Source organism: Lagenorhynchus albirostris, chromosome 7, assembly GCF_949774975.1.
Source record: "Lagenorhynchus albirostris chromosome 7, mLagAlb1.1, whole genome shotgun sequence".
Classification (NCBI taxonomy): Eukaryota; Metazoa; Chordata; class Mammalia; order Artiodactyla; family Delphinidae; genus Lagenorhynchus; species Lagenorhynchus albirostris.
In genome coordinates, this window is record NC_083101.1 from 108,091,813 (window position 1) to 108,106,555 (window position 14,743).

General features: G+C 37.8%; 1 protein-coding gene across 1 annotated transcript in view; it reads left to right on the top strand.

Moving 5' to 3' along the window:
* Window positions 1-14,139, top strand: part of HPGD (15-hydroxyprostaglandin dehydrogenase) — a 28,484-nt gene extending 14,345 nt beyond the window's left edge. The window contains exons 5-7 of the mRNA XM_060153626.1: window positions 9,332-9,408; window positions 12,031-12,194; window positions 13,189-14,139. Coding sequence (XP_060009609.1) covers window positions 9,332-9,408; window positions 12,031-12,194; window positions 13,189-13,327 — 380 coding nt within the window. The 3' untranslated portion in view covers window positions 13,328-14,139. The remainder of the gene's footprint in view (window positions 1-9,331; window positions 9,409-12,030; window positions 12,195-13,188) is intronic.
* The last annotated feature ends 604 nt before the right edge of the window (window positions 14,140-14,743 follow it).

Consider the following 14,743-nt stretch of genomic DNA (forward strand, 5'->3'; position numbering starts at 1 on the left):
TTGCACAAGCTTACATGCAGGGAAGCGGGGGAGCTGCAGTTCTCATGCTAGCAGCCTGATACGTGATCCCCTACTCTTAACCACTTGATTTTCTCTCTCTTCTATCTATGAGTCTGTCAGTCTCTCTCTCTTTCTGTGTCTATCTTAGCCTAATTATAAAGAAAGAGAAACTGAATTCCTGTAAATTGATTAAGCCAATGCGATGTGCTAGTATCTTCAGGCCTCCTGGGCACTACTTGAATCTCAGGACTGTTTATTAAACCTTCAGCGAAAGCTTAAGCTATTGCCCCATTTGACACACACAGAGTAAAGCCCTGGAACCATTTGGGGAGCTTACCAACATCACAAGTCAAAACATGCCATAGAGAAGAGTAATTTAGGGATTACAATTAGATGTCCACTTGGCTTTCTTGGCTAAGAGCTTGCTTTGTCACAGTACCCATCCTGGGTGTGAATTTTCCTCTTAACCTATCTCAGAGCCAGTACTGGGAACCCTGTGTAGATCCTTCTCTAATCGTGCAAATAAAACAATGAATGGATATAAATTCAATGAGGAGACCACTTTGGCTTTGAATTACCTTTCTGACACTCTTACAGTCTAGTGAATAGCAGAACAGTCTAAAGTGGAGTAGTACTGACACATATACACTACCAAATGCAAAATGCATGGCTAGTGGGAAGCAGCCGCATAGCACAGGGAGATCAGCTCAGTGCTTTGTGACCACCTAGAGGGGTGGGATAGGGAGGGTGGGAGGGAGACGCAGGAGGGAGGGGATATGGGGATATATGTATACTTATAGCTGATTCACTTTGTTATACAGCAGAAACTAACACAACATTGTAAAGCAATTATACTCCAATAAAGTTACTTTTTAAAAAAACAAAGAAACAAACAAACAAAAAAAGCAAAGTGGTTTTCCCTCTGATATTCCTCCCAACAGGCAGGGTAACTCTGTTGATCATGGTTCAATAGTTCGTCTCTGTCCATTATACTTGATTGGGTACCTTCATAATGCCCGTCCTCCATACTTGTGGCATCTACACCATTTCCTTGTTGCCTCTGGCCAATCCAGACAGCCCCTGCTACCCCTCCTCTGACCCTGGGCTTTGTCACTGAGGTGTCCTCATCTCAGAAAGAGTATTAAAATGTATTGTCTTGAATTTTATCCACTCACCAAGAGCTTCTGTTCTTCCCATAATGAGATCAGTTTGATAAAAATACAGGATTTTGTAATAGTAGCAGAAGATAAATATAGACGTCTCACATCCTCATACTTCCCTCAGAAATAATATCAACAATTTTGTTCCCTTGAAGTTGGAGCATGTCGGCAGAGGTCAGATGACCAAAAACGTCTTTGAGGGGTTACTGGAGTCAAAGTAATTCTTTTTTTTTTTTTTGACTCCTCAGCTTATATGAAGTATAACTGACAAATTTGTAGGAAGAGAGTTCTAATGCTTGCTTCCTCTGTGTTTTCCAAATATTCCTTCCTTACAGACTTTCCCTCTTTTCCCCCTACTGCTCACTCTGTTGAAGGAATGGTGGGTAATATTCAACCCAAACAGAGTCCATCCCATGATCTCTTGCACAGATCCAGTGGAATCATTTAGTGTCATAGTAAAACCTCAAGTTGACACACTGGTTTCAGCAGAGAAGTTAATGAGTAACGACCGCTGACGCAGACCGAGTATCAGATGCAATTAATAAGTTTAACAAACAGAGGAGTAGTTACAGGGGAGAGTGATTCCTCGGTGTATTGAGGGAAGGGTGTGCTTGTCCCTGGAAGCCCTGGAAGTTGTTCCAACCTCTGTTAACCACATAGATTCTTCTGTACAAGTTTTTGTCTATAAATATAATATATAAACCTGCACTCATTTTACCACATCCATCCTTAACTGTCAAACAAGAAAAAGTTGAACAAGAGAGAAGAGTGAAGTCTGGTTTAAAGCAGATAGACAGCTCTGCTCCCATGAGGCATCCCATAGGAGTCGAGTATGCTGCTTCTATACATAGTGGGAAAGGAAGAGTAGTCATCACAGGAAGAGTCTGCCCACCAACCCTGCTCCCACCTGCTCAGCTACTGAGGTCTTGGTGTTTGCTATGCCTCAAAAATAAGTCACTCAGTAGCATTTGGTGAGTGACACCACGAAGGTCGTATCTGCTCTGAATTGAAAACATTAGAGTCCCAAGAAAATACCTGAAAATCTTAGAACTTGTTTAGCATGTCTTAAACCCAGCCCAGTGACATACTCACTTGAGCTCTAAGTTGTATCGACAACTATGTAATTACTTTGTGTTACAGTAGAAGAGCTCAAGTTACCACTTTAAATAACACGTTCAAGTTAACCAAACGTGTTAAACATGGACAGAAGGGAAGTGGGGCTATGAAAGTAACTGGCAAAGTTTCTACCCCAAGAGCTATACGTGTTTCGTCAACATGGCAGCACCAGTTAGCGTGGCACAGGTGAAACAGAAGCACGATGAGAGGTACAAGGCTTTAGAACTCACATGGCCTGAAGAGCAGCTGGACTGGAATGTCACAGCAGACCAGAAATTTCAGGTAATCACGTGGTACAACCCTCTGCAACTATTTTTGCTTTAAAGAAAGAGGGAGTAACATATTTAGCAAGTGCCAAGTTCCAGGCACTGTGATAAACTATTGGCTCTGTGATATCACATTGAACTTTTACAAATCCCTACAATAGAAGTCTGTTTAATTCTCTCCAATTTATAGTGGAACCACTCATCTCAAACAAGCTGCGTAACATGGGAAAGGTGGTGACGATTAGCAGTCGTAATAAAAGCAATTGTATGTTGCTCTATTTTAGTGTGTATCGTACAATGGCTGAGTCTGCATTATTTGGATCTTAACTGGTCAGATGTCAACGGCTATGAGTACGTGGGCCACCTCCCTCGCTTAGTACCAGCGAAAGTCTTCGTGGTGTCCGTTTTGCTGTCCTATGGCTTAAAATTATTAAGAAGACACATACTAAAAGGAATCAGTAGGAAAGGCTAAATATTTATAAATTGGCCTTTTGAGGAATGGATAAAAGATGTAGGGGTTCCTAGCCATAAAGACTATTAAGAAAATGAATAGTCTTCTAGAATTCAACATGAGAGACATTACCTACGGGCTCTGTTTAGAGGCAGATTCTTCTGACTCAGTACGTCTGGGGTGGATCCCGCAATTCTGATGCTGATCCTTGACCCACACTTTGAGGAACCAGCCTCTAGTTTGCACAGGGACATTCTCTGAGTGGCTGAGAAAGCTCACCTTGCTTTCCTCTGATCACAGCCTAGGGGATAACTGAACTTTTAGGAAGGGGGATTGTGATGGGACCTTAGGGACAACTTTCTGAGAATTAACAATCCCTGGAAAGTGCTGCTGGGGTTACCTTTCTGGAAGGTAGAAAGATGTAGTCGTTCTGTGGAAGTTTATCCCACTTGTTATGTCAGGTCATACTTTAAGACATAATTTGTTAACGGCAAGCATGTGACTGGGGAGAAAAAGCAGCATCAGATAAGGTGTTCTGTTGTGTGGAAAAGCATCTAATAAGGAAGTCCACCAGTTACTTTGGTCCACTTTCTGCACATAGATAAACGGATTCTCACCAGTTCTCTTTTTTTTCCTTATTAGAGAAGTGCTGGTTAACCACAGAAAGATGGGTAGACCGTTTCTTTTTTGATTTTAAAGAAAATGTGAGGAATTTCGACCCCTGCTTTTTAGCACAGCTGCTGAACTCAAGTTTTTATCATGCAAAGATCAGTATCCTTAGATTCTCAATTTCCTTTCCTAAGCTGAATTTCTTTAGCACTTCTGTATAGTCTATCTTACCTAGTTTCTATCCATTTAAAAGAAAATATGTTTAAGGATTCAGTACAACTGCCGTCTGAGCAGATTTCAGTTTTTTGCACAAAAACTTTTTGAGCGATTTACCTCCTGTGAAATGTAGATATTAAAGTTATCTTTTGTAAATACAGGTAGAAAGAATATTAAAGATAGAGGAACTAATGTGGAAAGGGAAATGATATTTTACTTTTCCAAATGCCTTCTTTATTTGTTCTATAATTACATGTGTCATTTTCAAGTATTTAAAATTTTTTTCATAATTATCCCATCAGTCAGTGCCATTTGGTGTTATTATCCTGAGTGGCTGTAGAAAATATTTCTCTGTTTCGTGGGTAGAATTTCTCCCTCTGTTGATATTATTTTTCTTAATCTACAGTTAGGACGGACATAAACCTGCAACTAAATTACACGTGTTGTATTTTGGAGAGAGAGCCATTTCACAATTCTTTAAGTAAACTTGCAGAGTGCTGGGCCCAGAATAAATAAGTATTGAAAATCTATTCTTAACTTTTTAAATATAAGGCATCCATTTTTAAGCACAATTAAGGATTCCCCACATCAAACAAAATGACATTTTTTTAGAGACTGTTCTCTCATGGTCTCAGTCCTTTGTTGTGTTATTCTTAAATCCTTTAACATGAAGACAAAATAATTTTGCTGTGCATACGGGAATTAATTTGCAAGATTTTAAAAAATCCAAATTAATTCCAGCAACTGGGCCTGTAGTCACTATCCTGGCAGAACTCCCTGTGAAGCCAGATGGGGTGATCTGGATGGTCAGATATCAAAGCTCTACCCTAGCCCTGCGCCAGGGGCTCTCAATAGAGCAGATTTAAAATACTACGTCAATATCCTCTGTATTTAAAGTAACTAAATACATAGTTCTTAAATGGATGCACTTCTGTAATACTTTTGAATTAGGATTAGCGAGAGTCCACGGTTTGCCAAGGTTCAGAAACCAAACCCAGTTAGGATGCTGTACCAGATTTGTGGCATTTTAGTGCAAAAGACACATTTTCATAAAAAGGTACAATGTGGATAAACAGGTAAATAAAACAACAAATAAGACGAGATGTTTCATCTTTAGGAAAAATGATTACATTTATAAAAAGATAATGGCAAATAGTAATGCTTTTTATGTGTCAGGCACAGTTTTAAGTATTTTATGTAAATTAGCTCATTCAGGACTCAGAATAGCTACTATTACTACTCTATTTCACAGAGGAAAAACACCATGGTAGGCAGCAGTAACCCCTCCAAAAGTAACAGAGCTCATTGTGGTGGATTCAAGATTTGAGATCAGCCAGTCTGGCACCCAAAATCCAAACTACTGTGCTACAATCTGTCTCGACCAATTCAATTAAAAGGACATTTTTAAATGGTTAAGTAGTATAAGAAATAACATTCTGGCCAAATGGTGATCCTCCCCTTGGTTTTATACATTTCAACTAACTATTTAAAACATGTTTTCATTATATTTGGCACTTATTTGGTACCAAACACATATTTCTAAAATGAATTCACTCCTATAAAACCTTTTGAATTAGCACACACTGTATTTTAAGGGAAGAAAACTAAATTTCCCATCTCAAGACAGAGTAAAAGATCTTGGCTGGACATCTGGAATTCAAATTTGAAAATTATGTGTGTGTGTGTGTGTGTGTGTGAGAGAGAGAGAGAGAGAGAGAGAGAGAGAGAGAGAGAGAGAGAGAGAGAGAATGAGAATGAAGGAGGCATGGAGAGAATGAATTTCATCCATAGGAGTGGATAAGGTCACCTAAGGAAAGAGTGCACATAGAAAAGCAGAGAGGACCAGGACCGGCTCTTGGGCCCCCAGCCTCTTTGTGGGTCTGGTCGAGGAGTAGGAGATGCTAGTTAGGGTGAGGTGGCAGGACACCAGCGTAAGGAGGGAGGTGTTTTAAGGAGAGCATCATGAACTGTGCTGGTTGCTACTGAGCAAAGTATCAAGCAAGATGAAGACCTAGCCTTAGCAGACGCCCGTCACTGGCAACCACCACAAGATCTGTTGCACTGGACTAGTCAGAGGAAAGCCTGGTTAGGGGGAGCTGTGGAGCAGTGGAGAGGTAGCTGGAGAAGGAAGTGAAACCAAGAAGGCTACTATTTTTAGATGAGTGATTTTGAAATGTTAATAACTCAAAGAAAAGCCATTCTCTTTTGATTCTGCACATGATAAAAGTAACCACTCTAGGCTTCTTAAAATAGTCCCATCTTTAATTTCTGCAACATGATGCTTAGCTTGTTTTCTTCCTACCTCCACTGGTTCATCCTTCTCAGTCTCTTGCCCCGTCATCCTCCTCTACCATGGAGGGCTGCCATGTATAGTTGTGCAGGTTGTAAACTGCAGGAACTCTGTGGGGCACAATCTCCACAAACTACCACGTGAGTGGTGTCCCCAGAGTCATAACAGACACATCCTGAACAATTCTCTGAGCTGACCCTTATTACTAGCCTCAGAACAGGTTTTTATTTGAAGCACATGGAAACATTATATGTTGGTGCTGCAGGTCTAAGGTTGGTAACAGAGGTATGGCTAAACAATACGATACTGAAGTTGACCACAACAGCAGTAATGTTATACTTGGAAGGGAGAAATGGATCGTGAGACCCAATAGAAAATGTTGGATTTCTGAAAAATTTCCACCCCAACTAAAATCATTGTCAAAAAGAAAAACCTTAAAAAAAGCCTTAAAAAAAAAAAACAAAAAAAACCCTTTTCTCTCTCCCTTTAGCCTCCCTTTTCAAAGCAACAAACTGAGGGAGAGAGAGCAAACTTCTACACTGAAAGTCAGTTGGCAAGTTGGGGACAAAATCCCACACATCTTTACCTGTCTGAAACATAAGGAGCCACAGTTAAAATCTACATGTACTGGGGAGATAAAGAAAAACTCTCTACTTAACTAAATTAACTAAATTACTACTAGTAGTAGTACTAATTACTACTACTTGCCTAAATAAAATAATTGAAAAACAGAATTCTCTTTTTTTATAAGACCCCAAACTGAATATATCTATCAAAAGAGCAATGCATATGCAATTGATAGGTATATCCTTACAGTGTAATACCATTCAGAAAAAAAAAAAAAAGGAAGAAAGAGAAAAAAAAAAAAGGAAGAAAGAGAAATGAGCTATTGATACACATTACAACATGGATGAATCCCACAAGAATTATCCCGAGTGAAAGAAGTCAGACAGAAAAGTTTACACTGTATGATTACATTTATATAAACTTCTAGAAGAGGCAAACTAATCTATAGTGACACAAAACAGATCAGTGGTTGCTTAGGGGGAGGGGAAACGCAGAAGGACAGGATGATGGGGCACAAGGAAACTTTTAGGGGATGGCTGTGTTCATATCTTGATTGTGGTCGTGGTTTTGTGGGTGTAGACCTATGTCAAAACGTATCAAACCACACACTTTAAATATATGCAGTTTATTGTATGCCAGTTATACCAAAAAGCTGGAAAAATATCTTAAAAGGATGTTTGATTTCTGAATGTCTGAAATGGATTTATGCAGCCTTTGATCTAATGCCAGAGAGTGAAAGCAATGCAAGAGGAAACATTCTGCAGGACTGCAGTGAAAAATGTCATTGGAATGCCACGAGAGTCATAAAGCTAAGTGCCACTCTAAAAATGCAAACAAATTCTGATTGCATCTGCAATTCTTCCTTTAAAGGAAAGTATGTGTTTTGCAGCTGGCTTCTTAGACAGAACCAACACAACAGTATTTGCTCTCTTTTGCTGCTGTGACACTTTGAACCAGTTTGGGTTCAGAAGTTCAGTGCCTCCACATGCATAACAGAAATTCATTCCCATTCATCTTTGACATCCTTGTGTTTTTTGTGGCTGTCAACAGCTCATCTCTGACTCAGGTTCACTCTGCATTTCCTGCTGTCCGTGAATGCCACCTACAACCACTACCTTGGTCTCATAAACATTGAAGGAGCGGGTAGAACAGTGACTAACTTACAAGAACAAGAAGCAGCAACGCCTGGCTGCACCTGTTTATTGTCTTTATCTCAATCTGCTAATACACCTGTTCACCCTGTGGAGGCATCATGAATTCTTGTTGACTGACACTGACAAACTTAATTAACTTACACACGCTACTGAACAGAAAAAACAAAACAAAACAAAAAGAGAACCACGTTACAGTACTTTGAGATCATTGGGAGGACGCACTCTGTGTGATCTACCATCCCCAGGGATTTAAACTGCTCTTGAGCAAACGTACTTCATAAATTGAGACCTGGCAGGCACCCAGGGAGTGGTTAAGGTCCGCCATTATTACTGCACTTTGGTACAACACGCTCACCATCGGTGGGGTTCTGGGACTAGTTAGCTGAGTGGAGATGACCACGCCTCAGCAGAATCATTTAGTAGTATCATGACATTTGACATTAATAACATTAAAGTAATAAGGGATCGCTCTTCCTTGGAGAAATCACAAATTTTAAAAATGGTAGAACGTGTTAACTCAAGAAATTAGTTAAAAGCCAAGATGTACAAATGGCTCTAGTTAAAAGTTTCACTATTAATTGAGACAGAGAATTGACCATTATGAGAAATAAGCTTGATAGTGATAATAACTACAGAAAAATCAGTTTTTCTTGTTTTGTTTCTTCTGGTAGAGGGGAGCGGGTAACGTCGGGCTGGGAGATGGGGGGAAAAGATGCCATATCTGCTGCAGTACCACTTTTTCTCCACACCATGGATTCAATCATAATTTTGAGCAGTTACTATTGTGTGTAAATGGAAAATTAAGCCAATTCTAAAGCTGCTTGAATTCTGTTGCTGAGTACGTAATTATGAAAGGAAATAAAATAGGATCAAACATTTTTATTTCTGACTTTCTTTTCCTAAGTCATGGGATGAGAAGATCTAGGCATCTGCTACAGATCAGAATTAAAGAAGTTAATTAACTTTTAATTTTCTTAAACACTTAGCGGCATTGTTCAGTGCAATTCGTGACAGGGAAATGCTTACCAACTTATAACGAAGACAAATAATACTCTCCAGATCCCGCTTAAGCAGTTTAAAGTCCTTCAGCCATTTGGAAGCCTTAAAAAATAAAGAATATACACTTTTTAAAAATCCAGACATAAAAACTGAAAATTAGATAGTAACTTACTGGATTTCAAGATGATTCTTTCGGTGTTTTAGATAACACTGACTTCTCTTGTCTTCATCAGGGAAGCAGAAAAACTTATGTATCACTCTTGGCTACATCCCTAGGCGATAGCTTACTGACCATAAATTTTGGACAGTATAGTAGAGGTTATAGGAGGAATAAACTATGCCTGGACTAGTGAGTTTTACAAAACTGTCCAGTGATTACCTTAGTGTATTTTCTAGATTAATCTTAAAATGGAACAGGCACAAATTATTCATTTTCATAGCAAGTATTGGGGTTTGTCTGCTCATTTTTTTAATAAAAGTGTTTTTGTTTTTGTTTGTCTCAGGGCTGATGCCTGTTGCACAACAGCCTGTTTATTGTGCTTCCAAACATGGCATAATTGGATTCACACGCTCGGCAGCGGTGAGGATACAACGACCGCAGTGTCTCTTTTTCTCTTTTCTGCACATATGTGACGCATGAGTTCTATGAAGTAGAGGGGAACAGGGTCAGAATTCAATACATCTGGATTAAAGATAGAAAAATAAGTTCTACTTCAATATTTATTATTAAAAAATAGTTTTCAGATCATGTAAAGGACTAAATATAGAATAGATAATTTTATTTTACTTTAACATGAAATTAGCCATCTTATTTATTTACTTTATTTATTTATTTATTGGCCTCACCACACGGCATGTGGGATCCTAGTTCCCGACCAGGGATCAAACCTGTGCCCCCTGCACTGGAAGCACAGAGTCTTAACCACTGGACTGCCAGGGAAGTCCCTAGAATAGATAATTTTAAAATGAAGTAGATTCTAAACACAGGTTACTGAAAAATATCCTTAAGGGTAAAAAATGGGAAGATATTCCTTATTTTTTTGAAATTGACTCCAAATTTAAAAATCATTAACTTAAGACTTCCTTAAACAGAATATACAGTATGCTCCAGGTGTTACTTGTCCCTGAAGATATGGTAAAAATGAGTGAGAGCATGGAGAATGGAAGGAGGGGTGCGGCCAGAGTTTACCTGATAGGGTTGTCAAGGATGCTGTCTCCATGGAGACCTAGGGTGAAAGTGTACAGAGCTTAGGAAACTATTTTAGAACTTACTGACCACATGCATTGATAGCATGAAGTGCCTTTTTATAATAACTGAAAAAAAAAAAAGGGCAAGCTTGAATGGAGCCTGATGAGCAAGGGGAAAGGAGCATGTGATTGACTGGAGATGTAAGCAGAAGCCAGACGAAAGGCGGCTTATGAGTCAGGGTCATGAGCTTGGATTTTATTCTAAATACAGCCGTCAATGGGTTTTTTCTGCACAGGAGTGACAAGATTATATTTCCATTTGAAGAAGACCATTCTATCTGCTCTTTAGAGAATGTATGGGAATTCCCTGGCAGTCTGGTGGTTAGGACTCTCACTGTCAAGGGCCTGGGTTCAATCTCTGGTCGGGGAACTAAGATCCTGCAAGCTGCGTGGCAAGGCCAAAAAAAAAAACAAAATAAGACATAAAAAGAGAGATTCAGAAAGAATGTATGAGAGAGGACAAGTGCAGAAAAGGAAAGAGCAGTTGGGAGACCTCTACAGTGGTTAGTCTAGGTGAGATGGAGAGAGGGGCCAGATGAACAGGAAATCATTGATAACAAGAAACGCTAGGGATAGAGAAAGCAGATGGTGAACGGTAAATGTTCAGTCAAAAAGGAAGATTGGCAGCTCCCACACTCTTAATTAAAATTGCTTGGAAATTTTAATTTAATTTGCAAAGACTTAATCTTTAATTCAACTTTTAATGAACACATAACACTACTACAAAGCAAAGTAAATCAAAGCGAAGACCAGAACTGTTGCATTTACAGTTATAAGACTGGACACCTGTACAGCTGATGCTCATTATTTGTTAGTTATGTTCTATAAATTCACTTGCAAACACTGAATTAGAGGGTACTAAACTGTTGCTCATAGGGGAAATTCAGGGTTAAGTTCCTTTGAACCTCTGGCTACAACATTTTGAATAACCAATCAACACATAGCCTAGTTTTATGTATATTTCTGTTTAAAGACACCTTATTTAATATGCATTGTGTTTAATATGTATTGTATTAGCATGGCAAACAGCATTTATACCTCATGCCTGAAGGAAGCTCCTCTAACACGTGTATTTTATCCATAGGCACACTGCAGCCTTCTTGCACTTAGAAATACTAGACAGCACTTCAGCACTATGCCTTGAAGACATTTCAGATAGCAAAATCATCAACACAAGCACAAAGATGAGAAAAACATGGGCAAGTACCACGAAAAGGACACTTGTTCATGGTGTAAGAGCTGAAACAAGGAAGCAGAGCATCGTTTTATTTGACCTTGGTCCACATCAGGCAACTCAAATTTCTTATTACTCTGTGCTTGTCCACAGAAAACCTTGAAAGCACCACAAGTATTGATTAGGGGGGTTATGAATGAATGTTAGCAAGAAAGCAAATGGAATCCACAAATAATTGACTTACATTTTGTTTTATAAATAGTTCAAATAAAAGCCAAAGAAGGTTAGTCTAAAAATAATTAAAATTGTCTTCCAGATAGTGCAAATTACTGAGTGTCTTTAGAATCAATTAAAGTCCTAAAATTTTCCACTAACAGTATTTTTTAAGTAAGTATTCTCTTTAAAATACAACCCCAATTTCAAAGAAAACTTGGGATATCAATTCTAAGCCTCAGCTTCTTACCTTCAGCTGCCTGCAGTGTTCAGTAGATAAGAGCACTTTAGATAATCAAGTATTTTCAGGAGTCGCCCAGTAATATTGATATTTTAAAAAAAGTAATTAGGTGAGACTTGCAAGAATTAGTTCAGCACTTTAGTTATGTATTCTTTTACTTTCTGCCACCAGTCAGCCTTACCGTTGTCATCATTATATAGCTAGAAGGACAGCTGTCTAGTACTTTTCACATCAGCATCTTTTAACTAGCTTTAATTATCAGTTTATCCTATGTTATACATTTACAAAACTCCTGAAATCTGCAACCTTCTACTTCCAATTGGCAGATGGCTGCTAATCTCATGAACAGTGGTGTGAGACTGAATGCCATTTGCCCAGGCTTTGTTAATACACCCATCCTCAAATCCATTGAAAATGAAGAAAACATGGGACAATATATAGAATACACGGATCATATCAAGGATATGATGAAATACTATGGAATTTTGGAGTAAGTAAAACTATACCTATCTTCCTTTATACAATGGAGCAAAGTGCTATCTAGACATAAGCAATTGAAAGGAAAAAAAATTAGCTTTTAAATTTGAGAAACTCATGCAAGCTTCAAAGTTTTGGTTTGACAAAATCTCTGAAAAAAAATACTTTTTCTGGGTTTCCGAATAGAATATGTTGACACATCATGAATTTTGCTGTTAGGTATAAAGAATGCATCATTAATACCTTCAACCATAATCAGATACTTTTTTTTAAAGGTGATGTTTAGTTGTCTTTGGAAGCAATGATACCTTATCTGCCTAAATTCCAAGCAATATTCATATATACCCTTTGTGAAATTAAATATGCGCCCCTAACTTCAACCACCTTCCTAGAAACAACTGGTCAACACACGTTTGGGGAACCATGTCTGAGTTAGAGCAGTTGGCGTCTCACAGGACGGAGTCATCTGGATCTAATCCTGACTTCACCACACTCACCATGAACTTATCCATCAACCTCTACTTACCTTGATTTTCTTGCATGTAAAATGGGGATAATACTAAAACAAACTTAGGGGACTTTGAAAAGTCCACAAATAAGTTGATATATGTAAGGTACTTAAAACAGTAGCAGATAAATAATAGACGCTCAATAAATGTTAGTTACAATTCTTCAAATTTCTACTCTAATAAACATTTCTATCTGATAAGTCTAAATTCTACTGATAGGTTAAAGATGGAAAAATAATCATTTACTCAATGTAAATAATAAATATAAATTTATGAATCCTTCCTATAAAATAACAGAAGGGTGGGTGTGGAAATCTACCACTAAATTTATAATTTAGTCATCTAATTGAATAAAAAACGAAAGTAGCAATAGCTTCATGATATACATTTCCCTATTACATGTTAAAGGTGACAGATACTTCAAAAATAACTCAAGACGATGTGATAATTATGCCTCATTCTTTAATTTTAAAACCCTGATGTTTCCTTTATTTTTAGCCCATCAATGATTGCCAGTGGATTAATAACACTCATTGAAGATGACACTTTGAATGGGGCTATAATGAAGATCACAACTGCTAAGGGAATTCATTTTCAAGATTATGATACAACCCCATTTCACACGAAAGCTCAGTGACCATCTTATGTGTCAGCTTTAGCCGAAAATAAGCACAAATGACTTAGACCACATCTTCATTTGAATACAGCTTTTTCAATGAAATGTTATCGTTTGAAGCTTTCCTTTCATGCACGTGATGTTCATTTTTTCTAAATGATTAGTTAAGTATATAGATTTAAAAAATGAGGAACTATCAAAAATATGACGTGGACCAAAGCTAGGTTTTGACCTTTATAGCCTAAGTAATGATTAAAACAAAGGATATTCCAGGAATATTCTGCCTTGCAGAAAATATATTTAAATTTGTGATTCATAAATGTTAATGTTTTTCAGAACATCATTTTAAAGGAGATACTTGAATTGCTATTTATATCAAACCAGATGTGAAAAACTCATTTTGTTTCTATGTTCGCACTTTAAAAGAAGGAAGCTACCTACAACGGCAAATATTTAGTAACAATAACTTTTACTTATATACCATCTTTCAGCCGAATAGTTCAGCTCTTTGAGGATGTGCCACCTTTGGGAGCCCGTAGGTAAGGAATAAATTACAGTGTGAATATATCCTAAATGAAAAATCTAATGTATGGAAAAGTGACAGAAATGAATTGGCTGAGATGTTAATCCACAGTTCAGCCTCCCATCTGGGGAAAACATTTCTTTCCTCTCTGCTTACTTTAAGAATTTTGACTACAAAAATCTCAGGAATTAAACTCTTAATAGTTACAGCAAAAAGGATAGTTAGTGCTCCTAAAACAAGCTTGTTAAGAAAAAAATACAAATGTAATTTTTTTCAGATTACTTCTTTGTTTATTTGTACCAATTTCAAAAATGCCTACTTTTCAATAAAACTTTTTTTTCTAATCTTCAGAAGTTACTTAGTGTTCTATGTATAGCTACTGAGAGAAGGAGACCAATTTTGTCAACACCTCAACTGAAGATGCTTTTGTGTTTTCAAAGCGGTAATAACAAGAGGTAAAAATAGGTGTGATGTTTTGCCATTTTCCCTGTCAGGTATTTTAAGACAGGATCATTCAATGCACCTGCTTTGGGTAACACGATGTGCAAGCAATAATTAATGCTAATAATAGTGAAAGCACAAGATTTCCAAATCAATCATTTCTTCATAGAAATACTGTAGAAGTAACACATTCTGCCTGCTAACTCCAAAGCTCCCAGGTGGGAGCAAAATCCATCCACGTGAGATTAATAAGGATTTCCTAGAGATATTGGCAGGTTGTCAGATCTTGCTCTGTTTTAATTCTGCCACAGAGAACTGTTGCCTTCACTTCTAAGGAGTGCATTGAATATGAGTGACTGTTGTCTAGATGTCCACATAACGTCTTTGAAAAACACCAAGTAGTGAACATCTAAGAGAAGTTGTAAAATTAGGCACAAACTTGTTCAAACCTTGTGGCAGTAACTAACCAGTCG